This window comes from Euwallacea similis, chromosome 23 (assembly GCF_039881205.1).
Source record: "Euwallacea similis isolate ESF13 chromosome 23, ESF131.1, whole genome shotgun sequence".
NCBI classification, from domain to species: domain Eukaryota; kingdom Metazoa; phylum Arthropoda; class Insecta; order Coleoptera; family Curculionidae; genus Euwallacea; species Euwallacea similis.
Window position 1 is genome coordinate 1,037,894 of NC_089631.1, and position 27,801 is coordinate 1,065,694.

The following is a 27,801-nucleotide window of genomic DNA, read 5'->3' on the forward strand; positions in this document are numbered from 1 at the left end:
TCTGGAAGACCCGAAAACGCCATTTCCATTAAAATTTCAACCTTAAATCAGACCCTTTATTGAAGCTCGTTCAATGAAATTTTACCCCGATTTAATCCTTTTTATGAAAGCTCTCGGTGCTCGTGGCTATTGAATGCGATCGGCTTGTGATGTACTAACTCTATTGACCTATCAGCACAATCTTTGTAGAAAAAGGCCGAATCAATATGTTTTACGGAATGTTCGAGTTGGTTTCATCTCGCCAAGATTTACACAGGGATTTGGTTTAAAAGAGCTTCTGAGCGGCCCATCAGACATATATTTAAAAGTAGAAAGAGTTTTTTTAAAAGGCTTAAGAAAACGAAGATGGGAAAAAAGGCGATTCTTTCGATTTAGATCATAGGTAACAGGCAAAGACGCATTATGATTGAGAAGGGAGAGGAAAGGACTCTATTTTGCCTCAAAATTACCTACTGTTCGGAAACGGATGAGATTTTAATGAGTGTTTTCGGGCCGATATTGTACGCAATTGCTTTCAGTTTTTGCGTTTAAAGTTTTTCCTTTCTTTTTTTTCTTTTTTTTTTCTTTTTTTAATTGTTTTTGTTTATTTTCTTTTTTGTTTTTTTTCATTTTTCTGTATTTTTTGCTTTTTTTCTGTTTTTTCCTTTCTTTAAAAACATGGGTTTAAAGTTTATTTAAATAAAAATCTTCTAAATTCTTATAGTCGTATCCAGCAGTATTTTTTATTTGAGCATTCTTCGACCTAATTCTGCCACCACTATCCATTTTAACTAACGATAATCACTTGCGTTGTCTGATAATGCACGTAGTCAAAGCTATAATACATAAAAGACCAATCAAACCAATTCCAGGACCATTAAGCTTTAATATGAGCACTTGCAATGCTAATGACTTTTGGATGGTGCACTTTCTACGGATTACTAATGCAGAAGAGCAATTAATTTAGCTGTATATTAAGGGTAATAATTTATAATAAGAAACAACATGGAAACTAACAAAATTTGTTTATGTACAATACTTGACATGAACACCACTGGGACTTAAAATGACGTTTAATACAGATAGCGAATAATATAAACATTAAAATGGCAAAAATACCAACTGTTGTAAATAGATCCTAATTAGGGTAAGTTAATGAGTCGATGTTTTGTCATTTGATTCGTTGAAAAGCATACAAGAATCGGGCTACAAACAGGTACAAATAATCTTAAATTAAGAAAAAACATAGAAATAGCACCTCACAGGTGTTTAGTTATTGACATTCCAATGTTCAGGATTAATAATCATTATCAAAGCTCCACGAGTAAGTTGTTCGTTGAAAGTTTCATTATTTACATTCACTTTGTACTACACACAACTAACGACGAAAATTTTAGTTCAGAACCTTTAGGATTAAAGAGAGTTTTCCGATTCACATTCACTGCCTTCCCGACCTTTCTCCGAGGACTATACGAGGGACATTTTAGTTTCCACCCCGTTCTCCTCCTGACCGTTTCTTGGATTTGACCGTTTTCTGACCAGCCAGTTGCTGACCTTCTGGAACTGGAACATTTCCTGAAAAGTCGCGCGGAACTGCCTGGACATGGCGCAGTATAAGATGAAGTTGATGGAAGAGTTGACTAGCGCTATGATATCCATGATTTCGCCTGAAAAAAAGGAAACATTTATTGGTTTTCTTCAGGGGTTAATGAATATTTTATTTCAAAGCTGGCTGAGAAGGAGACGCAAGTAGTGATGTATTCGAGACTCAAAGCGCCCGCAGTTACTTACATTTTGATTTAAAAAAGTAATGAATATATGATTAAATTACTTTGGGCTGAAAATTCTCGAATTGCAGCAGGATTCAGCGACTTCAAAGCATATAGATAAAGTGGCAAACACCTCCTCCGCTTTCAATTTAGGTCAAAGATACAAGAAAAATAAATTCAGCCCTCTAACCTAGTTACAATAATTCGCCATCGCTGTGTCCGCAAATTCCATTTGCGGCGGATAATTTGAGCTTTACGCAAGAGACGAGTTGTTTTTCGATACGCTTTAAATATTTATCGAGCCGAAGCATCGGCTAAATTGAGCCGAAGATTACCAATTTTTAAATACTGATTTAAGAGAAAATCCAGGCGGAAACTTATCGGAAAACTTTAAGATTGTTGAGCAACTTTGCTGGCAAAAACGGATAGATCTAATGACTATAGTTTTAGCAATTAATCTCAGTTAGGTCAATATTGAAATAAAGTTTGCAATTAATGTAGTTGTAGGAGTGATAGAGCATGTGTTGAACCTATTGATTCCAATTTTCCATGAAATCACGTCATCCGTCGTGTAAAGGATAAATAGATTCATGAGTTTATGAATACAAATAGGCACAAATTTACTAATTCATTTCTATCTCGAGGAGACGACTAATAACAACATCCGAATGAATCAAGAGCAATTTAGATATTAATCCATGAATATTTACACAATACGTATGGGCAAAAGTTACCCGTTGAGAGTATCGAAAGAGGAACATTATAAAGAGCTGTTGAGATTAATGAGTGACGAAACTTACTTTAGAAACGATTGTTCAATGTCCAGTTGAGGCGCGACAACTGTCAGTTAACCACAAATTGATGACAGATGGTGCATTTTCCGAACCAAAGATAAGTTTAACTAACAGTGGTTCATCAAGGAGCTATAAAACTCCTAATAATTTCTAGAATGTAATTTTTCTTTAAAGTTCTGGATTCGCCTTTTAGCCTTTTTGGAGTCTACGAGGAGGCAATGGTGAAGGAAGTTTTAATTGCATTTTTGGGGTTTAAATGAGGGCATCTTGAGGTCCTGCAGGTCTTTTTCTACAGAGGCTACTAGAGGTATCCCCAAGAAAATTTTCAACATCTCAATAACTATAACAATTGGAGGCGAGTTATCATTAGGATTCCAAATGTTGTTTCCAATAAAAAAGGGTCAAATGGAATATGTCCAAACCAATGTGAACCTAATCAAAACTAAATCAAATTTATATTAAATCGACAAGGGATAATGGGATTTTTGCCCTTCTTAACTCAAGCTTTTACTGGATTATTTGAGTTTCCCTCGAACTTTAGTAATATCCCTGTTTGTTTAAGCACGTGCAAGACACAATTGACTTAATCTTGAACAAATCTTTAACCCTGCGAAAAACAATAGTCGTCCATTAAAAAGTTTTCAAATCGAGCCTTTAAAATTTAAGTTTCCAAGGATCCATTGTCTATAAATTACGTTAAAAATATTTATGCGATGGATGCAAAAATATGGTAGCTCCAGCAGGGTAAAGAATGCCAGACTCGTATTCTATATAAATCAGTGAAATTTCTTATATCCCAAGCGAACCCGAAGGAAATGCGTCACTGAGCCCTTCAAAAACTCTGTGCAACATTCAATTTTAAAATACAGGTCACAGGAACACTCTACGGTTTCTATAAAGAGATTTGTAGCGTTCAACATGACTGAAATAGGAATTACGTTACCACCTTTCGGACTCTTTGTACAGTAAACGACAAGTATTACTACCAGGTCTACCGGTATGAAATGAGCGCTATTTTGTGAAAATAAAACACCAATTTTAACAAGGAAAGAAAAATCAAATTTATTCAAAATATTGACCATTGTTTTCTACACATTTTGACCACCTTTCTGGCAATTTATGGATACCACGCCAATAGAAATGTGCCTCTTTGGCATCAAACCAATTAAGCACCCAATTTTCTACTTCTTCGTATGAATCGAAGTGCTGCTCAGCCAATGCGTGTCCCATCGATGAAAACAAATGGTAGTCCGAAGGAGCCAAGTCTGGTGAATACGGCGGATGGGGTAGCAACTCCCAGCCAAGTGTTTTGATGGTATCCTGAACCGGTGTTGCTTTGTGTGGAGGTGCGTTGTCATGGAGCAAAATTACCTTCCCGTGTCTTCTGGCCCATTCTGATCGTTTTTCGATCAACGCATTGTTTAAATTAATCAATTGTTGTCGGTAGCGAACAGTATTAACGGTTTCACCAGGTTCTAAAAGCTCGTGGTGCACCACACCTTTCTGATCCCACCAAACACACAGCATTGCCTTCTTGCCGAATCGATCAGGTTTTGCAATCGATGTTGATGGTTGTCCCGGATCAACCCATGATTTTTTCCGTTTAGGATTTTGAAAATAAATCCATTTTTCATCTCCAGTAACAATTCGATGCAAAACTGATTTTCTTTCGTGCCTTTGAAGCAAAATTTCACTGGTGTTTTTTCGGTTCTCCATCTGTCTCGCATTCGGCACCCATTTTCCACATTTTTGGATCTTTCCCATAACTTTTAAACGATCAGAAGTTGTTTGTTGTGCAACATTTAACAATTCTGCCATTTGCTTTTGGCTTAAAGTGTCATCTTCATCCAATATTGATTGCAGTTCGGCGTCTTCAAACTTTTTTGGTGGTCTGCCACGTTCTACATTTTGCATATCAAAATTGTTATTTCTGAATCGTTGAAACTATCTTTTGCATGTTGCTTCTGATAAAGCATAATCACCATATGCCTCGACAAGCATTCGATGCGACTCTGCAGCACTTTTCTTCAAATGAAAGCAAAAAATTAATGCTTTCCGCAAATCATCATTTTGTGGTACAAAATTCGACATTTTTGGCACAATGAAATAATATAGTGTTATTTGTTCAAGGACTTGATTTGTACTAAATATGTTTGTCAGTTTGTATACCAACTAAGCAAACAAAAAAAAGGTTTGTTTACAACAAATGTCCTATATCGAGACATTTATATCCTGACGCTCATTTCATACCGGTACACCTGGTATACAATTAAATGAAATAATTTCGTCCGTTTCTGCTCTTCGTACATCTCTCCGACCGTTCTCAAGATCCCCACATTTAACCATGAACCGCTCGTATAAAAAAATGCTGCTTTTACAGCTAAAACTCTCATTTGCTACCACTGTACCAAATTTAATTTCACGTCATCGACCTCACAATATATCACCATCTTCGTTTATTTCATAATGTAGAAAACTAGGTAGCGGATGCAGTTGCACGCAACGTTGCATCTTACGTCTTCATTTACGGCCTTGTGTGAGAAAAAGAAGTTATATGCTAAGCATGAGTTAACTTTATCTTGAATTATAGTGCCGAGTGCATGAGTCATAATCAATCCGAGCAGTGGTGCAAAATGTGAATTTAAACAGACAAAATCACGAATTAATGTTTAGGTTGACATTGAAAGCTCATTGGTTTCCTCGCGTGTAATACGTAGGCTTAAAATAGGTGGAATGTCTATCACTTATCATTAGTTTTAAGTGCATTGCTTCCGGTGCGATCTTTCATATAAATGAATTGCCTTATCATTCGCACATATTTGCTAAGGGATCGTATTGTCTATTACCACTGATGGAAGGAAAGAATGTCGAAAGCAAAAAAAAGTTTGGGTTTCCATCAGGTGAATTCAGGCTAATGATGGACAATAAAAGGAAAACGATTATTTCCATCAATGGTTTTATAAATAACTCCCAAGCTCAGTTACGGAGACATATTATCTGTAAAAATGCGTTGACCTAGTTGACAAGCTTTAAAGATTAATGGAAAATATTAGTCTTCTTCAGGAAAGTCCATGTATTAGTGACAGCGTAATATAAATGGATCTTCCTAACGAGACCTGAATAAGTAAATTGGAATTTGCAATTGGATTCTTTCAATTGCACAACTAGAAAGTCCTTTGCAACTGTATGAATATTCATTTTCTGTGTTTTTAGTTTTATTGTCGTTTTGATTTTTTTTTAATCTTGCTGCGACTGCACAGTTTTACTCTTAAAAGCAATAAAAGTGGACGTGTTGAGAGGGCAATAATTGATATTGAATGACGTGTTTGTACTTTGCATGCTTCTAGAAAGTAGGTAGTCGGTTTTGGCTTTGTCACATTCCTGAAATAAATCCGATTATTGCTGTCGGTCCGATATGGGGGCCAAACACAGGGGTTTCGCGTGATGGAGAAAGGAAAGTTCTGTGGTAAAAAAGGGCGAAAAGAGAAAGACGATAATTGATATTTGATGGTCCATTATTAATGTCAAGATGTCTAATTTTGTATCGAGATTGGATCCCTAATACTTTATTAGCTCGATTTTTAAAATTGATTTTTATAATTGCCATAATTTGTCCTGAAACCGTTGCTGGTTTGTGACTGCGACTCCCTTTCCAAAATCAAAAACGAACAATGTAATTAAATTCAGCATTTAGGACATTTGCGTCAAGGATTTTTTGTAGTCGTCTGCAAACTTTGGTTCCCTTTCGGGCTTTTGAGCGGGACAAATAGAGCGATGAGTAAAAGCCAACAAAATGTAATCAATCCGTCTAAAATGGACTTAGAAAATGAGAAAAGTCCCTTTCGGCAGATAAAAAAGCATTGTATTGTCGATATCTCGAGACTTAACAATAAATCAAATTCGAAAAAATAATCAGATGTCTGGACGTGCTCTATACGTACATGCGGTTTTTATATTTCTTTTAGTTTCTGAGATACAGAGTCTCTCTCACATCTGTGCATGGAAACTGAACATCTTCAAAACTGCTAAACATTTGCTATTTTTCGCTGGAATTTATAACTATTCACTTAAGTTTCAGGATATCCTTCAAATCTACATGTACTGCTTGACATAGAAAAAAGAACATCCCATATAAAAGGTTTGATTTAAATAATTTTTTGTTTACATATCTCTTATACTAATACATATGATTACATTGTTAAAAATTAAACAAATTTCATTGTTAAAACCATAAAAAAAACTTAATAGTATATCGGCCCTCCAAGTTGTCTTATGCACGTAAATTTGTAACCTTCTACTCACAATATCCCAGATATGTTTGATTGGTGATAGGTCTGGAGATCGGGGTGGCAAAATAACAAATTTATTTCATTTTGTTTTCGAAACTTGAGTTTTCTTTCTTTCAAATTAATAAAATCCAAGTGCTTTATGAAGAGTCCAAGTAAAGACTTGAGTCCTCAATTTTTTCCGCAGAGCCAATTGCAAGCTGAGTGCAGTTTTGTGGCATTTTTACGTTTAAAGTCTTAAAATTCATGAAAATTTTAAGCATATAAAGAGTTTTCAGAACTTCCAAAGGATAACTGGTTACATAAAAATCCTGAAAAGTTAACCCCTCAAAGTTGCTTTCTTGCAACTTTGAGTTTTTTTTCCACCATCAAATTCCAGACACACAAAGATTAAATTGCGATCAATTTCACAACAGTTCTCTTCTCTATAAATTTTCTATCTGATGGCAACCACTTTGAACAGAGCGGCATTCGGGCCTGCACTGCAGGTCGGTATTTAGGTTTCCTCTATTTAAAATGTAAATAGGAAATCATCACGTTGCCCTTCGGATGTTATGTTTAATCATGTTGTTCAACAGTACTGCAAGCCAGGCATTTTGATGGTTAAAAAACCGGCTAATTGAAAATTGCCGTTTCATCTATTAAAAGGTGACACTTTTGCAATTTATTGCTCGCTTTTTGCAATTATACACTTTTAGCTTGGCTGAACGTCAATCATTTGCGTTTAATGGAACTGCCAAAAACTATTTGCTCACATAAAGAAATTAAACTGATATCGATTTTCAGAATTTTCCGAATTAATAGAAAATGCCCAGCAGGGTTAGAACTTAATTACGGCTGGGCAGCTTAATGTGTTTAAATCTTCCATTACACTGCAATTTATAGCATTTCAATTGTATGACGATTTAAGTAAGAAAAGAAGTTGGGGATAATGAGTTCTTTTTGTAGAAAGGTCTTTAAACGGAAGTTAAAGGCGGAAGAGAAACCTCAATTGTATTATGTAAAATTTAATTGGGGGAAAGTTTATCTCGCGGATGAACTTTTATGGTGCTATAGCAGAGTTGATGGAATTAAATTAAAGGATAATTTTCATACGGAAAAGATAAAAAACAAAGCGGAAGTTCCTTGTTTTCGAAATAACGCGCAGATTTTTGCATAAAAGCGTCGTCGTGGATTGCGGTTTATGCGTGAATCTGCACCAACAAGAAAACTTCCTGCAAACCTTCAAGTATTCAAATTTTCATCTCAAAATTCGAAACAGTGACAAGCCTGTTTCTGTGTCGAGATTATACATTTTCATCTTCAGAAATTCTCACATTTTCCTGGAGTCCTGAAATTTTTGCAATCGACTGGAAGCCGGGCTCAATTGGCTGGAGTCAAAACTTTCAACTGCAATGTCCGGGTTCAAGACTTGAAATTTCCAAATTTCAACAGAAAATTCTCAAGTCAAGACTTGAATCTCGGTTTCTTTTATTGTATGCAAGTGTATGACAGTTTCAGGATTTTCCATCTTTAAATATAGAAATTTGCGAATTTTCACATGAAAATTTCAAGTATATTTTTTCCCGGAGTCAACTGCAAACATACAGAAAGTAGAATAATATTATATTTGGTTACTTCATGAAAGCCGGTTTAAAAAAGTAGACGGCGTTATTTTTTACTTTACGGTCCGTTGCCACGGGCGACGGGCGTTATTATAGCTTCACACCCCGTTGTTAGGGGCGACGGACCACAAAAATAAAATAGCGTCCGCCGGCCGTAAATTCATTGTTTTCTCCATAACAACTAAGATGTAAACAACGGAATAATCACCATAAAACTCTAACTAAGCAAACAGTTATATTATTAAAGAGGGTAGTTCTCTATGTTAGCCAAACGATTAAATTCATCCTATGAATGGTCGCAATTTGTAAGGGCAATTTCGTATTCTGTAAATTTGGCTTTTTGTCAACCTCATTGAATTGCTACAATATAGAGCAATCAGGAACAAAAATTGAATAATATTCAGAGGTTACTGACCTGTGGATATATTCCTATGAAGTAGGCATACAGGGCGTCCGTTTCTGGAGCTCAACTATGGGGATCTCGGTAACCCCAAGAGATAAAATGTCGGTTAAATTGTGGCTATGTTGGGCAATTTGATAGTTCAAAATAATTCAAGTTGATATTTTAACAATATGTCGAAAATTCCTACGACTCAGAAATATTAGAAAAAAAACGAAATTTTTAAAAAACTTTCATTTCACTTTATTATTGAAACATGCGTTAACCTGCACGCTCACCTGATTTATCCCCATTGAATTATTATTTATGGGAAACTATCGAAGACTTCCCTTGTAAATCTATAACACCCCCCAAAAAAACAAATTACATAAATAGCTGCGAAGGAAGATCATCGCAACTTTAAACTTAAAGATCAAAGGCGAAGGAACGTTTTAAGATCAATGCAGCGTTTAAGAAGACACATAAAGCTGTACTTAGAAGTTCCGGAACGGACACCCTGAATACTCTTTTTCGCTCCAACTCAGAGAAGAGCCCTTTTCAAGCAACAACTCAAATAAGAATTTTAAATTGTTATGAATATGAGATGAAAGCCGTTTGAGCTGCCAGTAATATGATTTTTACGCACTTCCACGAATTTGCCTCTAAACTAAAGAAAAACTCGTTTTGGCCCGGACAAGATCATCGAAAACATTATCATTACAGCTCAATGCCTATTTCCTGTACTCCGACCTCCCCTACGTGAATCTTGCAGTTTACAAATGAATCAACTAATTCTCATTAGGGCTCCAAATCAAGCACAGAAACCGCATTTCGCGACATTGCGAGTTTACATACCAAAGATAATGGAAATCCCTTTCATCGCTAACGAAGCATTGTAATTGATGTTAAATGCTAGGGGCCCTGTGTATGTTTCGATGAAATATTGCAAGTTTCGGGAATATTAAGCTGACACACTCACCTAAAGCTGAGTAGCACTCTCTAAAGAATACGACTCCGTACACTGCACTAATCTGCCCCAAAATCGCCTGGGGAAACTCTGTCAGAAGAAACAAGAATAAGACAGTCAACAGCATCTTTGTTGTTCTATCCGCTTGCGTTTCCTTATAAAGTTGAATGGAGCTGGGCTTTCTTTGGCTGTTGAAATCCTCCAAGGGCTGACAGGAATTAATCAGTCTGTTCCTGCGTCTCCTCGTGTCCATGAGAACTGCTATAATCTTATACGATAGCACGCTCAACAGCACACAAGGCAGTAGTTTCAAAAGCAAACTATACAACCATATGCTCAATTGTAAAGGGTCGTTTGGGTGCAATAGATAAATCGTCTCCTTCTTAAGCTCGGAATGTTCATATTTGTCCCGATTTTGCTTCAAAACAATGACCCCGTTTAAATCGCAAGTTTGATTATATGCCTTTACGTCCAAAGTCGAGAACATGGGATAACACAACAAAGGGCACACTATGTAGGTCGCCACGATTACGATTAAGGTCTTTTTCTGATCCGAGCAAATTTTACTGTGGTGCAGTTGCGAGACGTACACGTACCGCCAAATCGCTAATATAATGGTCAAACAACAAGCAATAAAATGTAGGGTGAGGGTGAACAGCGAATGAAACATGTAGTAAATGGCCCAGGGGTAATTAAAATGGGTGTAATAAAGAGGCTTGGAGGCCAAATTACGATGGATTGTGAAGGGAATGTATTGTAACATAACTAAAAGGTCTGCGACAGCGAGGCCCGTTAAAATGTAATTAGTCGGAGAGCGCATTTGCTTCGTTCGTAAGACACAAATATTGAACATGTTCGCTATTGACCCGAATAAGCAAACGGTCAAGCTCAAGTATCCGTGAATGTTCTCCTTGTAGTGCTCTTTGAAGGCGTCCAAGTCGCAATAGGTGTGGTTTGTCATGTCGCTGGCTTCCAGGATATCCGTCATCCTTCATAGTTCCATTATCTGGAAGAGAACAAACATAAAACAGCGTGATGAGAGCAAAAAACACCATCAACAGAGCAAAAGGCATAAAAGGATGGAGATACACAGAATGTCCGTTTTCGGAGCTCGGCCGGTTAACTTGGGGAAGAGTTGCGTTGTTTTGAATTCGAGAATATGCCGTTTTAAAATTTGCAAAGTTTCCGTTACATTCCGAGATATTCGAAAAAAGCAAAAGCTTTGGAAAAACGTTTCTACTTTTTCTCAGCTTATTTGGCGCGACAAATCAAAATCACTGACACTTCATCATAGCAACTTTTCCTCTTCTACAACGTGGCGATGTCATATTTGGAATCGAACGCTTCGGTTTTCGGCAATCATCATCAACTTTGTTGTTTTTTTTATGGGCGCCATTTTGGTTTTCATGCTTTTGAATTCAGTTTTTTCCATTTAATAGCAGAGCCATTTTAAGCGATTGAGATATATGTTAGCTTGCACGCTCGCCAGATTTGCCCTCATTGGATTATTGTTTCTAGAGGAACTATCGAAGACCTCATTAGTCCGAGATTGATTCTGAGATGGAATAAATGCCACACTACTTGATCACCAAAAAACCAGGCCGAGTGTCTTCTAACAAAAAAATCTTTAAAACCATTTTGAGGATCAACTTTAATTTGTTAATATTTATTTAAAGAACTTAGAAGTTCTTAGAACGTCCCACCCTACTGCAGGCCTCAACAAACGATTTAAAACCATAGAAGTTTTTTCCATATGAAATATAATTAATTGCAGCTTATATTATCCAGACAAACAAACAAACGCTTCAACGAATGCCATTGAAATGGATTTTAATTCATGGAAAGGCGCTCACGCTGAATACATGCATGAAAAACATGCATTTTATTCCAAGAGATAATAACGCGATTTGTTATTAAAATTGTATTTACATTCCGAGAGTCGGAAATAGTTTTTGTCATTGGGAAAATCCTGCCGATAATGAATGTGTCCGTGATACAGTGCGGCCTGACCTCTAAAAGCACTTTCAGCAAAATTTTGAGCTTATCCCTTAAATTACTTTACTTTACAGGCAGATTAGCCTTGCCCTTTAGGGAATAAAATTTACATCAATGAATTGTAATGGACCGGAATACGTTTCACGAATTCCAAATTCAAATTGCTTACGTTTCAGCAGTTATTGGACACGTGCTACTAAATCCTGTATATACAGTTGGTGGCATATAAACTAGAGAATATTGAGGGATTTTCCGCAGACCTCCTAAGCGAATGCAAAGAATTCAGGTTGAAATTAAAGGAGGGGAAAAGTCAACCGTTAAAATTCTTTTAGGGACTATAAATACGTCAAATTGCCTGAATACAAAACGGTTTAGAAAATTCGGTTTTTATTTACAACCCACGGTACGAAAGGATTCAGAATTTAATTTCGAGGGCTCATATTATGAGGTGAAAACGCTCTTGCCCTAAGGGACTCTTCGCTACGACGCGCAGTCACGCCGAGCCACTTTCAACCCCCCATTAGTTTCTTCGAAAGACTTTCTGAAGGAATTGTTTCAAATAGTCCTAGCTCTTCAAATGTAGACAGACATCCCACCTACATGTGTGTTTCCCCTGTCCATTTCAAGTCGTCTAATCAAACGAAAATAGAAACCTTCCACTCAACTAGAGGATCTAAAGGGCTTAATACTGCATGAAATCTCTCACTAGAAAAGCTCTACACGTGTAGTGTACGACAAATAGGCAGGGAAAATCTCACTTAATGGGACGCAGGAACGAATGTCAGTCTTGTGGAGTAAATCATGCAGCTTTTTAGGAATTTTCACCATATTTTAAGTCAAGTTTGGGAAAAACATTTTCGAGAGAAATGCAATCATTAGCCCTAACGGCGTAACCGCGGTCATAGGAGCGAGAGAGAAAATAAGGAATTGTGGTGAAATACAAACAGAATTAGTTGATTTTTCAATTAATTTTAGAAGTAATTCACCTATAACTATTGGAAACACACTTCTGAGAGAAACGCAGTCATTCGCCAGCATGACTGCCGTGAAACAAAAACGCCTCACGAGTACTTGTATTGTGGGTTGCCGAAATTGGGGGAACTTTGGGTCACTGGTGAATATGTTTACACCGTTTATGTAGCTTCTTGAACTCTGAGAAAAAAATTGTTTCTTATTTTTCAAAAACAAATAGTGCTTATTCTCAAGGGCCTTGCACGAAATGTGAATCCAATAAAACTCGGAATTACCGGGCGCAAAGTTTATTATTATTTCCCTTGCCAAAAGTTCCAAATTCTGCACATCTCCATCTGTGACAAAAATTAAATTTGGCCGAATGCTTTAAAGCTCAAAATTACGGATTTATGCATCTCTCGGCGTTACAAAGGGCTGACCTCTTCCTGAAAAATTATTATCCCTCATCAGCAAGAATTTATGCAAATATGTCGGAATATGTGCGGTATAGGACCTTAAAATGAAGGAAGAATAAAAGTTGCGAATTTATTAAAATGTGGTCTTCAGAGAAGATGATCTTAAACCGCGGTTCATTAAATAATAAAATGGGGGACTCCGGTGTTATGCCTCTGAAGCCACATGGTGACTATCATTCGCATGGAACGGTCGTGGAAGGTGATTTTCTTACGTTTGTGACTGCTTAAGGAAAAAGCGCATTATGAGTTGTGGTGTATTAAAATTGAGGAATTAAACTCACATGAGCTAAAACGTTTTTGACAACGTAGATAAAACTTATAAATACTGTAAAGCCGTAAAAATAGGAAGCGAAATCACTGTAAAAGTTACGTTTAATAAAGGCGCGCAGGGCTGCTACGTAGCTTTAACTTTATGCGAAAGTTGTTTATATCAAAACGTTACATATTGGTGCAGAGGAAAAATAATGGCAGTGACTGGATGATAAAGCAGGCAGACTGGCTGGATTTGAGCTATGAAGGCAAATGTGAGCAATAGAGGGAACTGCTCATGGACATCAACACGTTGATTAATAAGAACGTGAGTAACAAACTGGATCGCTGCGATTCTGCACGTCCCACTTTAGCCCTCATAATAAAGAGGTGAAATTCCATATTTGCATTTCGTTCATTCTGGCATGAAATTGCCTAATGATGTTTCGTAATTAAGGGCTTTCAGATTAAAATTTTAAATTATCCATTCCATTTGAGAGGCTCTGCCTCGCTTCTGTTTAATTATTAATTTGAAAGAACGAAGGATCCCTTATTGAATTTTTGCCCTAAACGGCAATGCCCATCATTGGTTTGGCTTTGCGAAAAATTCTGCTCGGGAGTGGAGAACTACTGGAATGTCGCTTCCTAACTGGATTCGACAATAACAAACAAGAAGTGCATAGTTAGGGTTATATGCCGAAGTCGGCAGCTGTAATATAAGCTGTCCTTGTTTGTATAAGTAAATGTGCTACTTATGTAGAAACGTGAATTTCTGGGGAATTAATGTGAAGAAATTCGGAGAGAAAACGTCTTAGGAATTAAATGAAACTATTTTTATGGATATTTCAGTAGTAAAACTACTAAAAATAAGCGGAGTAGGGCGGGGAGGCACATTAACCTGAAACACATTCAAAATTCTAGAATTAAATTTTAAAGCTCAGTGTGGGTCAGAGCGTGCCCAAAAGAAACAATGCAACTCAACTTGAGTGATACTATACAGGATGTCCGTTTCTGAACCTCCCCTTCGGGGTCTCGGTAACCGGTAGTCGGTTAAATTGGGCGAAAATTGCTCAATTTACAAGACAATTCACGCAAAAATAGTGTCTTCTGTAAAACTAAAATTTAAACATAAAAGAGATGAATTGCGACGTCGTGGTGTCGACTTGGTTTTCATGCATTTTGTTGGGAAAATACCCAACATCTTCACCTAATAATAAATTTCTTTCTTTGCCAACGTAAACCCTTCTTAATCACCCTTAAGGGCAGCGTTTACATTATCCAAATGCATACACATTCCACACTCTTCCCACGCTCATAACTCTTCTCACCCATCATTTTTCTCACACTTTCATGGCACCGTATTGATAAGCAATCCTTATTCCCTTGCGCTAATAATTCACACTAATTGGCATGACTATGAGGTGGTAAAAATATATATGGATAAGATGAGGTTCATATTCGGTGGGAAAATTAAGTTTTTGAGACGGTCTCACAGTCTCATATAGTCTCTCACACAACACGCAACGCCTCTTCAACACCTCTCCAATTCTCTTTATATACTCCTACAGCCTTAGTAGGGTCTCAATACTGCTCTCAATTAAAACATAACATTTCCCCTGTTCCAAAAAACTCCCGATCGTCAAAGGTTCTTGATAATCGGTGGTCGCTTGTGGTTCTCTAGTTTACCCTAATTTTACACTTTGTTATGACTTTTGTCACCTGTGCTGTAGTGTTGGACATTTAGTTAAATAAAAACAAGTGTTTTGTTATCAAGTGTGTTTGTCCTGCATTGGTTCAGCGCCAAATAAGCTGTGGTCCTTCGAACAAAAATAAGATCTAATCAAAAGAGATACAGTTCACCTCGGCACTGCCAATCAACTGTGCCCCCCTTGTGTCTGGGGTGAGACAGCAAGCAAAACGCACACTTGCCCCGTTCACATTTAACTCAACAGGCCTCAACAGGAATAGGCCTTAAAAAAAGCAAAGTTTCGCAATTTAGAATTACGTTATTTGAACATTTGAAAATATTCGAAAAAAAATTAAATCTTGGAAAAACGATTTTATTTTCTTAAGTAATTTAGTGAGATAATTCATAAGTACTCACACTTAACTACAACTTTTTTTCTTCCACAAAGGAGCGATATCATATTGGAAATCCGACGTTTCGATTTCCACCAACCATCATCAACTTTTTTTTATGGGCACCATCTTGGATGTTCATACTTTGAACTTAAGATTTATTTTCTGCTAGGATAATGAATCGCGTAAATTAAGTTTCTTCATTTCGCACAATTGGTTTAAATAACTATTTCATCGCACTGAAGAACTAATATACATATACAACGATCACACTTGTATCATAACTGCTCACAGAATATTATGAAGGAGAATGATGTGTTTTCAATAGTGAAAGGGTGGTTTTATGTTCGCCCTTCTTCCTGGGTTCTAATGGGCTCGACTTGTCCATGGCGCCAAACTCCTTTACATAGGATAATACATTGTTATATGAGATAAGATAGGATGAAATGTAAATGACCACAGGATCACGCAGATGATCCTATGATAATGCAGATGGCTGCATAAGTCATGTTAAGCTTCAGTCTTGCTGTTTGGCGCAAATATGAAAAATCATTTTTCTTTTCAAAGGACGTTTCCCATTTTTTGGGGTTTTCCCATTTTATATATCACTCGTTTCTTCATTTTTGGATTACTCATTTTTTTACTTTATCAATTACTCATTTTCCCATTTTTTGGGGTTACTCAGTTCCCCATTTCTAGCATACTAACAAAATACCTTTTCCAAGTGAAAAAAAACAAAATATACTGAAAAAGTATAACGCACAAAATCAAACTTTTATCCATCCAATTATTTATTAAGACGAGAATCGCCAAAAAAAGTTTTCCACGGATTCATAATACATGAAGTAACCTGAAAAACTTTTAATACCTAAGCATTACAAGTAATTTACATAGTACCCAAAGTCAAACCAGGCGAACTTAGAACACCCAGTAATGAGTAAGTTTACGAGGCATTCAATCTCTTTCAACCATATAAAATACGTGCCAAACACACATACGATTTTCAGGAACTTTCCAACTATTCAGATTCCTACTTTACTGGCAGAGCAAACAGCATCTTTGCCTGGGCAGCCTTTAAATTCTAGCTTAGGTGATTCTGAACTTATTAATGCGACTTGTAATGCATTTAATAGATAGGAGTAGGTGAATTGCCTTTAAAGTAACTTCTAAAATAGATAAAATATGCGAGTGAGAACTTATCGTAATCCCAAATAGAAGTTTATATTTTGGGGAACTTTCTACGGAAGGATTTTCCTACAAAGATTTAGAATTTCCGCATCTAAAGTCAAATTTTGAGGCTTAGAATATCGCTAAGGGCAAAGGGTTGACGTAGCCTTCTTTCGTTCGTATAGTGGTTGATAATGGGTAACTTTCGAAAAAGTTATTTAGCACTCTAGCAGCGACTCTAATGAAGAAAGTATCGAAAATTCATTCCACGATTATTAAGAATTCTAGAGAAAATCCGAGTTTTTCAATTATATAGCAGTGGAAGTACAAGTGCAGGGTAGTTATATTAACACTAATAATTATACTGACTGCTGGAACTCTTCAATTGCTAAATAGATCCGTAATAATAAAGTGATGAGTCATACTCTGTAAAGTTATGCATCAAAATTAATCTCGAGCATTATTAACTTAATTTTTCTGTAAAGTCGCAAATAGTGAAAATATTTCTCAAAATTATTCCAATTACCATCCTGGGAACTAGATAATCTCGAAAATCCTCGTTCTACTTTCTAACAATTTTATTATTTCCAGGTAAACATGGAAAATTAAAATAGGTTTTGAGGGCAAAAATAAATAGGCGTTTTATACATTTCAAATGTTTTAACGATAATTAAAGAGTTAAATATGCAAAAGGCTAAATGGGGCAGTTCCGATCCATTGGTATTTAATGCCTTTTCCATATTTCACCCTTCAATTTACCTTAATATCTATCTAATACGGCTCACAGCACACGATGCGTTATATTTTATAAAGTTATAACTCAAATATAATAACGTCGTATACGGAAATGAATTATTTCAGTTGAAACACAAAGAGCACAACCGTCAGAACGTCATGTTAAGTTTAACACAATTTAATTGGGCTGAAATAGAATTTTAATCGTGAAAGTTGGACGGAGTTTGGACAGCTTTAATGCTGAATTTGTATGCAGGTAGCCGGCATATAAAATTGTTTTCTTTTTCCGCTTTTATCTTCAAAAATGGTTTTCTGTTATTTTTCCGACATTGATTTTTGCTCCTGATTAATAATCCTGATTAAAATGTAGGACGAAGGATAACGGCCAAGTTGAAGGAGTTAGCAGAGTTCTATTTTCCTCCCCTTCGGGAATTTAAACCACTTAACCCGGGATTTTTGAAAGAAATGAGTGCGTTCTGTAATGGATGAGACTAAAATTACGAAAAGGGCAGGATTTAATACACCTCCTGTCTCTCATGAATTTTTATTTGTATAGATGAACCCGAAAAGAAAGCGGGACAATATATTTTTATGCGTCAGGGCGTATTGCAAGAATACCGAATGAGTAATAAAGCAAATAGGAAGTTCTTTTATTCCTTTTGTCTTGGAGATGGATATTAATCTTATTTCCAAGTATGTGTTTGCAATGTGCAGCTTCTTACAGTATTAAGCAATTTCAAAGTCGCCATGAAGGGTCCAATTGCTTCTCATATTTCCCCTTGATAAGAACCTGTCAAGGACGCTTTGAAGCCAGACTCCACAGGATTCTGTTCGGGACATGTTTGTCGAAAGGAAAAATTGCGTTAACTGGTACATTTCATATCATATAACTTAATGGAATTACGAGTTGAAAAAATTACTTTCTGTGAATTTCTTATTCTTATTCCTGTAAAGTTAAGATCCTGAACTGAAGCACAAATAAAGGAACTACGTATACGTTTGTTGCAGGCATTATTGAGGATTCCTTTAAGGTCGGTTCCTTTAGCGAACTTCAAGCATTTTAATCATGAAATATGCTTTTCGGTTATAAACGATATAAGTTCAGATGGTATGTCGGAGACACATGCTTTGAAATGCAGAAAACGCAACTCATTATTTCCATCTGCGAGTTTAATAAAAGGCTGTTAGAATGTTTGATAGAGTTGCTTCGAAATTACGATGATACTACGTTGTTTTATATCATCCAGTTCTGGAAAGTTTTCTGGGCGTTTTAAGACAAATACAAATTAACTCTAATAGAACAAGAACCGGAAATTTTCCCGTTTCGTAACAGAATTACATAATGTTTATGCCATAACTTTCGTTAAAACTTCTGGTTTTGCTCAATGAAGATTTTGACGGAATTTGGTGTTTTTCGCACACATTCGATATTTTTACTGTTACACGTTATGAACTAGTACATCTGTCACAATAAAGCTCCAAAACAATACATTTGCTCTAGCACTAAGGAAATTAACGCCAAAACCTATCCGCTTCTACGTTAGATAGCGTTAATCAACGATATAGGTGCATCTATCTGTCTCCTTCTGGTGCAAGTAAACATTTTAAAACGTCTCTCTCAGCATAGTCATTAGTCAACGAATCAATAGTCCTGCGGTGAATATTAATTATTCTAATATCTCGAACGGAAAATTTGGCTTCTTGATTATTCAATTATTGGTCGATTGTCAAAGAGGAGGGATTTGCATATTCCCAGAGCAATGTTCAAATTCAGTCTTTAAAATTGGTTTTTCTGTAGTTTTTGTATGTAATTTAGTTACATGGAAAACACATTAAGGGTTGGTTATATTGAATTTTTTCCAACAAACATTCCCGAAACAATCCCCGAAAGCTCGACTTGAAAGCACCGTGAAAGCTCTTTCAAATCTCGCACGAATTGAAATTGGTAATTGAGCTTTAAAAAACATATTTACTAACTTATTGAACTGGGAATTCATGCGAGATTCGTTTGAGGAAAATGAAGAGTCATTAAAACGAGTTCCCATGTTGTAAAATAAAAATACTTCATTTAGCATTCTTCAGGCATGCCCAGATGTATGGAAAGGCGTTGTAATCCTTTTTGAGGTTCCATGTTGCCATAAATATTCATGAACCGGCAGGTAAAATATTAAACTAAAATCCTGGCTTTGTATATAATTTTCATCCTTATTGAGCTACTTTTCAGCGCTTCTTTAAACTTCTTCATAAGCACGTTTTGAAACGTTCTTACTGAAGTCACGTATAGAGCTTCAATATCAAATGGAAGGCGAGAGAAGTCGTCGGGAGCAATTTGTTAAATAAATGTTATCTTTAAGAGACTTCCGAGGAATAAGAAGAGAAACGGGGTGCAAAATGAACTAATGAAATGAATAATTAAAATGCTAAAGTCATGGAACATGATTCACATTGGCCTGCGCAAGTTATATACAGGATGTCCCATAAGTGACATTATACTTCAGCAGGTGATAGTACATTGAAAAAATGTGGTTCCCCATATAAACCATATTCTTATAATGCTTCATTAGGAAGATACAGAGTGTTAAAGTTTTATTAAAAAATACAATTTTTATTGATATCTTCAAAATTGTGTGAGATGTAAGTGAAATTTGGCCTGTTTTGACAGTTAATGTAGATGCATTTGTTTGAGCAAAAAGATTATTTTAAATTTCACTAGTGGCGTGCGTACGGAAATATTTCACCACTTTTTTAAAGAAAAAAATAGCACGCCACTGTTATTGCTAAAAAAAAACGTAAGAATTAAATGATAGAACACCAAAGTGACAATCACTACAGTGAAACTGTCACCGTGAAAGATACCTACTATGTGAAAATGTTAACAACATGTTGCTGTTTTGAGCCAAATGTTATTTAAAAAATAATTATTTCTGATTAAACTACGCAGAATTCGAAAAAAAAATAGAGAAATGTTTTCTTCAAAAAAGTCTAATTCATTAAAAAATAATATTATTTGCTTGATAATTCAAAGGATTTTAAAAAAATCAAAAAATTTCTATCAAAAGTAGTTAGAAAACTACCATTATTTATAGTGGATTTCGATGAAACTTATGATAGTTAAAGATCCTTACTACTTACAATTTTTATTCCATTATCTTAACAGAAAGAAAGTTATTTTAAAAAATATCCAATTGAGAGGACTCTTTGGAGGGCCATATCTCAGTAACGATGTGTTGTCGGTCTAATGTTTATAGGGACTTTTGTTACTATTTTAGGCTCTATAAATCACTTCTTTAAGTTCTGTACCAACTTTTCTAAACACTCTGTATATACAGTATGGCCCATTTAAGGTGGGAACACCCGTGTAACTTTTGCATTTATAGCTCGATTTCAAAGAACTAAGGCTCAAAAGAAAGAGAAGAAAAAGCTCTATTTATGCTGTAAAAATTGTTTTCCAGCCCACCCAACCAAGGCCAAGTATAACTAACTTGTTTTCTATGTCAAAAATTGGAAAAACAGATTGGGGTGTTTTTTTAGAAAAAATAAGCACGCTGCTGAATTCAGCATTCTTTAAAATTAGCATGCACCAAATTTCATCAAAAAATAACAATTACTAACATAAACATTTCAGAGAAGTTTATTTTATAGTTGCAAACATTATTATTTTATGAAGATAGCCGTAAAAACAAATTGAAACGATTTAAATTGAATGATAAACGTCAAATTAATTCAATTTGTTTGTCAGAAATAATGTAATTGGTGGTTCTCTGTGTATTTTATAAAAATCTATGTTTCATTAAGTGTCTCACTTAAAGTATACACATGGCGAATGTCTAGGGATATTTTATATGTTTAAAAAAATAAATAATTAACAATTATGAAACTGGTTATTTTTAATACAATAATAAAGTTTTTTTTTAACTGAAATAGTTTAATTAAAACAAGAAAACTTAGATTAATTAGTGTCCCAAAGAAAAACAAGATGAAACAAAAAATAAGTTTCTTTCATATATAAATAATTCAAGCAGTATTCTTTTGAAACATTGTAAAAAAACTTAAGAAATTAAAATGAATATCTCGTGTGTACCCCTCTGGCATTTATTGCTGCCTAACACCTGCTGGGCGTACTTAAAATTAAATTATCTAATAAATCTTGAGGGATAGTTCTCCATGCTTCACGTAGGCATTCAAACACAGTTGATGACGGTTCTCAAAGTGACCATTATTCCTTAAAACCCTTCTTTGGCTTAAAATTAATTTTATTTCATATTAAGAGCTACAATTTATTATGTTTAACTTTAAGAAAATATGTTACAAAGTAATATCCCTAGACATTTGCGATGTGTGTAATTATAAAACATCAATTAAATTTAGAGTATGAAGTTGAAATTGTTCATCTAGTAAGAGATAACGTTTGTTCAGCAAGAGAAGCTAAAGAATTGAACAATAGGCATCCAGAAAGACAGCCTGTAAGTAGTAGCACTTTTTTTAAAATCAATAAGCTGTTTGATCAGTCTGGTATGGTTTCATAGAATTTAAGATGAAATAATCCACGTGACCGAAAAAGACGAAACGAAGAAATCATTCTGAATTATTGTCACGATAATCCTCGAAACAGCTTAAAAATGGCCAGCTTACAATTGAATATACCAAAGGAATCCGTGAGACGATGTTTGAAAATGAAACCAATTGAATTGAAAATCAAACTATTAAAACCTTACAAGCCAAAATTTTTACACACTCAAGTACCAGAAATAGTGAAAAAAAGACAGGAGTTTTGTTTATGAGCGCAGGGCTAATATCTTAATGACGGCAATTTTTTAAAACAGATTATGTTTACTGATGAAGTAACTTTTACCATTAATGGGGTAGTTTCATCGCAAAACGTTCGACATTGGCCTGATAATAATCCAGAAGCGATTATTAACTATAAAAACCCATATTCACACAAGTAAACATGTGGTGCGGTGTTCTAAACGATATTCTCATTAGACCTTTTTTTTGGATGGAAATCTAAATGGTTCAAATTTTCTAGAATTTCTTCAGCAAAAAGTGATGGACGCTTTGGACGATTTGTCACTCTATTTTCAATTAGATGGCAGTCCTGTTCATAATTCTAATTGTCTAAGACAATATTTAAATTTGCATTTCGAAAATAAATGGATAAGACACAATAATCCATTAATCGAATGGCCCCCTAGATCTCCCGATCTTACGTCCTTAGATTTTTTCTGTTGAGCACGATCAAAAATAAAATTTATAAATCGTATCTCGACGACACTGAAGATTTTTGAATTCCCATACGCAAAGTTTGTGAGACAATAACCCTATAGCAAATGAATAATGTCCAAAAGAACATTTTAAAAACTGTTGTATTGAATTAAAGGGTGAATTAGTGAAAGCTTTTAAGATTTAATTTATTAGTTTATTTATTTTATTTTTTTATTGGTTTTTGTGGCTATCTTAATAAAATAATATTGTTTGTAACTCTAAAATAAACTTTCTCTGAAATGGTTAATAATTTTTAATATTTACGAAATTCGGTACGAAATCATTTTAAAGAATACTGAACTCATTGGTGTGTTTATTTTTTCCAAAAAAAAACCTAATCCTTTTTCCCGATTTTTGACGTAGAAAACAAGTTATACCAAGCTTTGGTCGGAGTTGGAAAACAATTTTTACAGCATAAATAGAGCTTTTCATTCTTTATCTTTTGAGCTTGGGTTCTTTGAAATCGAGTTATAAATTTTAAAGTTCTAGGGGTGTTTCCATCTTAAATGGGTCGCAAATATGAAATAAATTCATCTTCTCGGTCTGGAAGTAAAATAATAAAAAAATGCCTGGACACGTCAACTTTAGTTTACAATTCCACATATTTTGGTTAAATAATATTAGCCGTAAGATCATGATTGTTCCAGACATGACGTCAGTATGGAACATCACTGTGGTCAGTATGTATAGCCCTCCGAGACACAGTATCAAATACGAAAGTTATGAACGATTGTTTGAAACCGTAGGAAATCGATTCATCATAGAAGGTGGCTTTAATGCAAAGTACATACATTGGGAGTCGAGACTGATCACAACTGAAAGTAAAGAATTGTTAAAGACAATTCAAGCACAGGGATGTGAAGCTATCTCAACAGGCAAACCTACATACTGTCCAATCGATCCAGAGATGATTTCAGACCTTTTGGACTTCGACGTCATCAAAAATATATCAAGTAATTATGTATATGCAAATTGAAGATAACCTAGGATTAAATTCAGACCATTTACCGATTGGACTGGCGCTAATTGCGCACATTATTATTAAACCAAACAACCCCTGTTTAACTAACAAAAAGACAGGATGGTAGAGGTTTAGAGTAACATTAGAAAAAAAAATTAACTTGGCAGTCCTTTTACAAACCAAAGAACAATTTAACTTTGAGGTGGAGAAACTGGTCGAAGACATTCAACACTCGGCATGGTAAAGTACTTCAGAAATCAAAAGTAAACTAAAAGATAACAACTATTCTAAAGAAATTTTGGAAATGATGTCAGAAAAAAGAAGACTGAAAAAAAATGGCATTGTTCCAGAGTTCAGTAAGATGAAACTAAGTTGAATAGTCTTACAACCCAACTTAGAAAAGAAAAAAAATTAATGAATTTCTGCGTGGACTTACTAATAATTCCATAATCATTCTAACACTGAATATTCGCTATGAAAAACTACGAAAAACCTAAAAAGATCCATCATGCAGACACCTCCGATCAGAAATGAGAATGGAAGCTGGACCATAAATAATGAACAAAAAGCTTCAAAATTTGCAGACCACCTAGAGAAGATATTTTACTCCAACCCGGTGGAGAATGACAACACATGCCCTATTTAATTGGGCAAGAGGAAATGAAAATTCCATTTGTCATTCCGGATGAAATTAAAAAAGAAATAAAAACTAATGTGAACTCGAAAAATCTCCAGGCTGTGCCGATATCTGGCCAAATACTAAGAGAACTGCCGAGAAAAGCACTGATTAAAATTACTAATTTAATCAATGCCTCATGCAGACTGAAATATGAGCCTCAACTGTGGAAAGTAGCTGAAGTGATAATGATTCAATGATTCCTAAACCAGGAAAGCCACCTCACGAAACATCATATTGACCAAAATCACTACTGTCGGTTATGTCTAAATCGTTTGATAAACTTTTACTGAAAAGACTAAAGCAAATCATAAAGGAAAAACAACTTATCCCGGATCACCAATTTGGCTTCCGAAACCAACATTCTCCGATCGATAAAGTCCCCAGCATCATTCATATCATCGAAAAATCGTCAGAAGAAAAGAACGTATGTTCAGCAATTTTCCTGAATATTGCACAGGCCTTTGATAAAGTTTAGAATGAAGACTTAAACCCATAAACTCAAAATGCTTCTTCCTGCCGAATATTCAAAAATTTTGGAATCATATACAGGCTGTCCCGGATAAGAATATACTCTACAGGGATCTTGTAAACCATTAAAAATAGGAAGATGGTTAAATTAACGAAAAGATGCGCATTTTTCTGTTCTGCGAAATCATGTTTTCAAATTTGAAAAATTCCGAATGTGCCCAAATCGAGATGAAATATTTTCAAAAATTTTAATTACGTTATATTGAAAAAAAATGCATGATATTTTTTGGATTCAGAAAAAAAGTAGAATTTACTGAACGTAAAATGAAATTTGTTGAATACTTAAAAAAGCAAAGTTGATGATGGTTTCGAAAAAACGAAACGTCGGATCGAAAATCTACGAACACCATCTTGTAAAAGAAAAATAGTAGCAGTGAAAATATCAAATTTATTATAAACAAAATCAGAAAACAGTAAAAAAGGAATCGCGAATAATCGGTTTTTTTCAAATAACTTCGGATCGATTTGGGATTTTTCAAATTTGATGACATGATTTTGCAGAACCCAGAAAGACGCAACTTTTCTCTAATCTAACCACCTCCATATTTCTCATGGTTTACAAGATCCGTATACAGTATATTCTTATCCGGGACAGCCTGTATATCAGAATGATTCTTCAGAATTAAGCAAGAAGATGCTTACTCTAATCTGAGGAAAATCCAAGCAGGCGTACAGCAGGGAAGTGTATTGGGACCTGTTAAGGACTTTAGGTTATTCATGTTAAGGACTGTAGGCTATTGTTTCTTGGCGTAGTTTGCTTAGTTAATTTGTTTTGTACTTTTATCCCTTAAGTTATGCCCATGGTCATCGATACGTATTTGAAGGATTCCATCTGGGCGCCAGACCATCGTACCCATCAGGCCATATCGAAGGGCTCTTTATGGCTGGGAAATACGCTACTAGTCAAAGGAAGCTTTCTAAATTGGACTTTTGCCGCGATCCGCAATTCGGCGGATCGCAATACTTCAATGAAAGCGACTTGTATAGGTATTTGCCAGATGGCGGCGATTTTATGACCTTAGGGGCGACCATTGCCCGTAAGGGCTTCTGGTGTTGGTGCGCCCCTGGTTGGAGTTCCTCGGGTTTAGTACTTAAGGGATGATTGCAGTAATTTTGCTCTTTTTGACCAGTGCTCGCTCTAGACATGTGATCGTAAACGTAACTCGTAATCTTCCCAACTAAGCAAACTCCCACTTCATACTTAGACCAATACTTTACCATTATTTATATATTAGGTGTACAACTTTGCTTCCGCCGTTTTTTTTCCGAATTTCGCGATTTTATTGTAAAAAACTAATTATACCTTTAGGATCCAAAGTATTGTCCATCGCTGGCCACTACTTTCTCCCATCTTTCGGGCAGCATACGAATCCCGTGTTGAAAAAATTGGACATCTTTTGAAGCGATCCACGATTCTATCCAATTTCTTACTTCTTCATAAGACCGGAAGTGTTGGTCAGCTAGCCCATGTGCCATGGATCGAAACAAGTGATAATCAGAAGGAGCTAGGTCAGGAGAATATGGCGGGTGGGGTAGGACTTCCCATTTCAATGTTTCCAAGTATTTCTTGACCACTTGCGCAACATGGGGTCGAGCATTATCGTGCTGCAAAATCACTTTATCATGTCTCTCGTTGTATTGCAGCCGTTTCTTTTTCAATGCTCGGCTCAAACGCATTAATTGGGTTCGATAAAGAGCACCTGTGATTGTTTCAGTTGGTTGTAACAGCTCATAATATATTACGCCGAGTTGATCCCACCAAATACAGAGCATGATTTTGGAACCATGAATAGACGGTTTGGCCGTCGACGTGGAAGCATGGCCGGGATATCCCCAAGTCTTTTTGCGTTTGGGATTATCGTAATGAACCCATTTCTCGTCCCCAGTCACAATACGATGCAGAAATCCCTTCCGTCTTTGCCTTGCAAGCAACTGTTCACAAGCGAACAGACGCCTGTCAATATCTCTTGGTTTCAACTCGTACGGCACCCAATATCCTTGCTTCTGAATCATTCCCATGTCTTTGAGGCGTTTTGAGATTGTTTGTTGAGTCACTCCCAATGATTGTGCCAATTCTTGTTGACTTTGACACGAGTCTTCGTCAAGTAATGCTTCCAAGTTCGCATCTTGGAAAACCTTCTTTCTTCCACCGCTATGTTGGTCTTCGACGTGAAAATCACCGTTCTTGAAGCGCTGAAACCACTCACGACATGTCCTTTCACTAATAGTGGCTTCCCCATAAGTATCTGAGAGCATTCGATGAGCCTCAGCAGCAGATTTCTTCATATTGAAGCAGAAAAGTAAAACCTCCCGCAAATGACGAGAATTTGGCTCGTACACTGACATTTTCAATTGCGAATAACTTTATGATGAAGACACAAATAGACTAATATTTTTATGAGGTTATGTTAACAGGTGCCCAAGGCTCCTGCATGCCCACATGGGGTTATTTATTTCGATCATTACTTACCGCTACATACATCTATTCAAAAACGGCGGAAGCAAAGTTGTACACCTAATAAGTGAAATTTAATACAGTCCACTTTCGTAAACCAAATTGTTGCTTTCGTGGTTTTCGTTTATCGAAGGAACCTCAACAAGACCAGTTCTTTATTTACTATGCTTTAACAATTTGCCTACATTCAACGAAAATGCTGTGGTTGCTACGTTTGCAGATGATACTGCAATCTTAGTCACCGAAAATAACGATATTATCTCAACAGATATTGCTAAAACACAATTCTAGACGATAAAATGCCGTATTAAATTGAATGAGAACAAATCGGTGCACATCGACTTTATCAACAAATGAATCGACCATAAACCAGCATACATAAATCAACAAGTAGTCCTGTACGAGAATACAGCCAAATATCTTAGCATGGCCCTTGAGGCTAAACTCAGGTGAGAACCAGATGTGAAGAGAAAATGTAAAGAA

General features: G+C 35.8%; 1 protein-coding gene across 2 annotated transcripts in view; it reads right to left on the minus strand.

Moving 5' to 3' along the window:
* Positions 1-827: 827 nt before the first annotated feature.
* Positions 828-27,801, minus strand: part of LOC136416430 (G-protein coupled receptor dmsr-1-like) — a 77,026-nt gene continuing 50,052 nt past the window's right edge. For both annotated transcript variants that reach the window (XM_066401593.1, XM_066401594.1), the window contains exons 2-3: positions 9,791-10,784; positions 828-1,646 (exon numbers count right to left, since the gene is read on the minus strand). In XM_066401593.1, the coding sequence (XP_066257690.1) occupies positions 1,447-1,646; positions 9,791-10,766 (1,176 nt within the window). In that variant the 5' untranslated portion in view covers positions 10,767-10,784 and the 3' untranslated portion in view covers positions 828-1,446. The remainder of the gene's footprint in view (positions 1,647-9,790; positions 10,785-27,801) is intronic.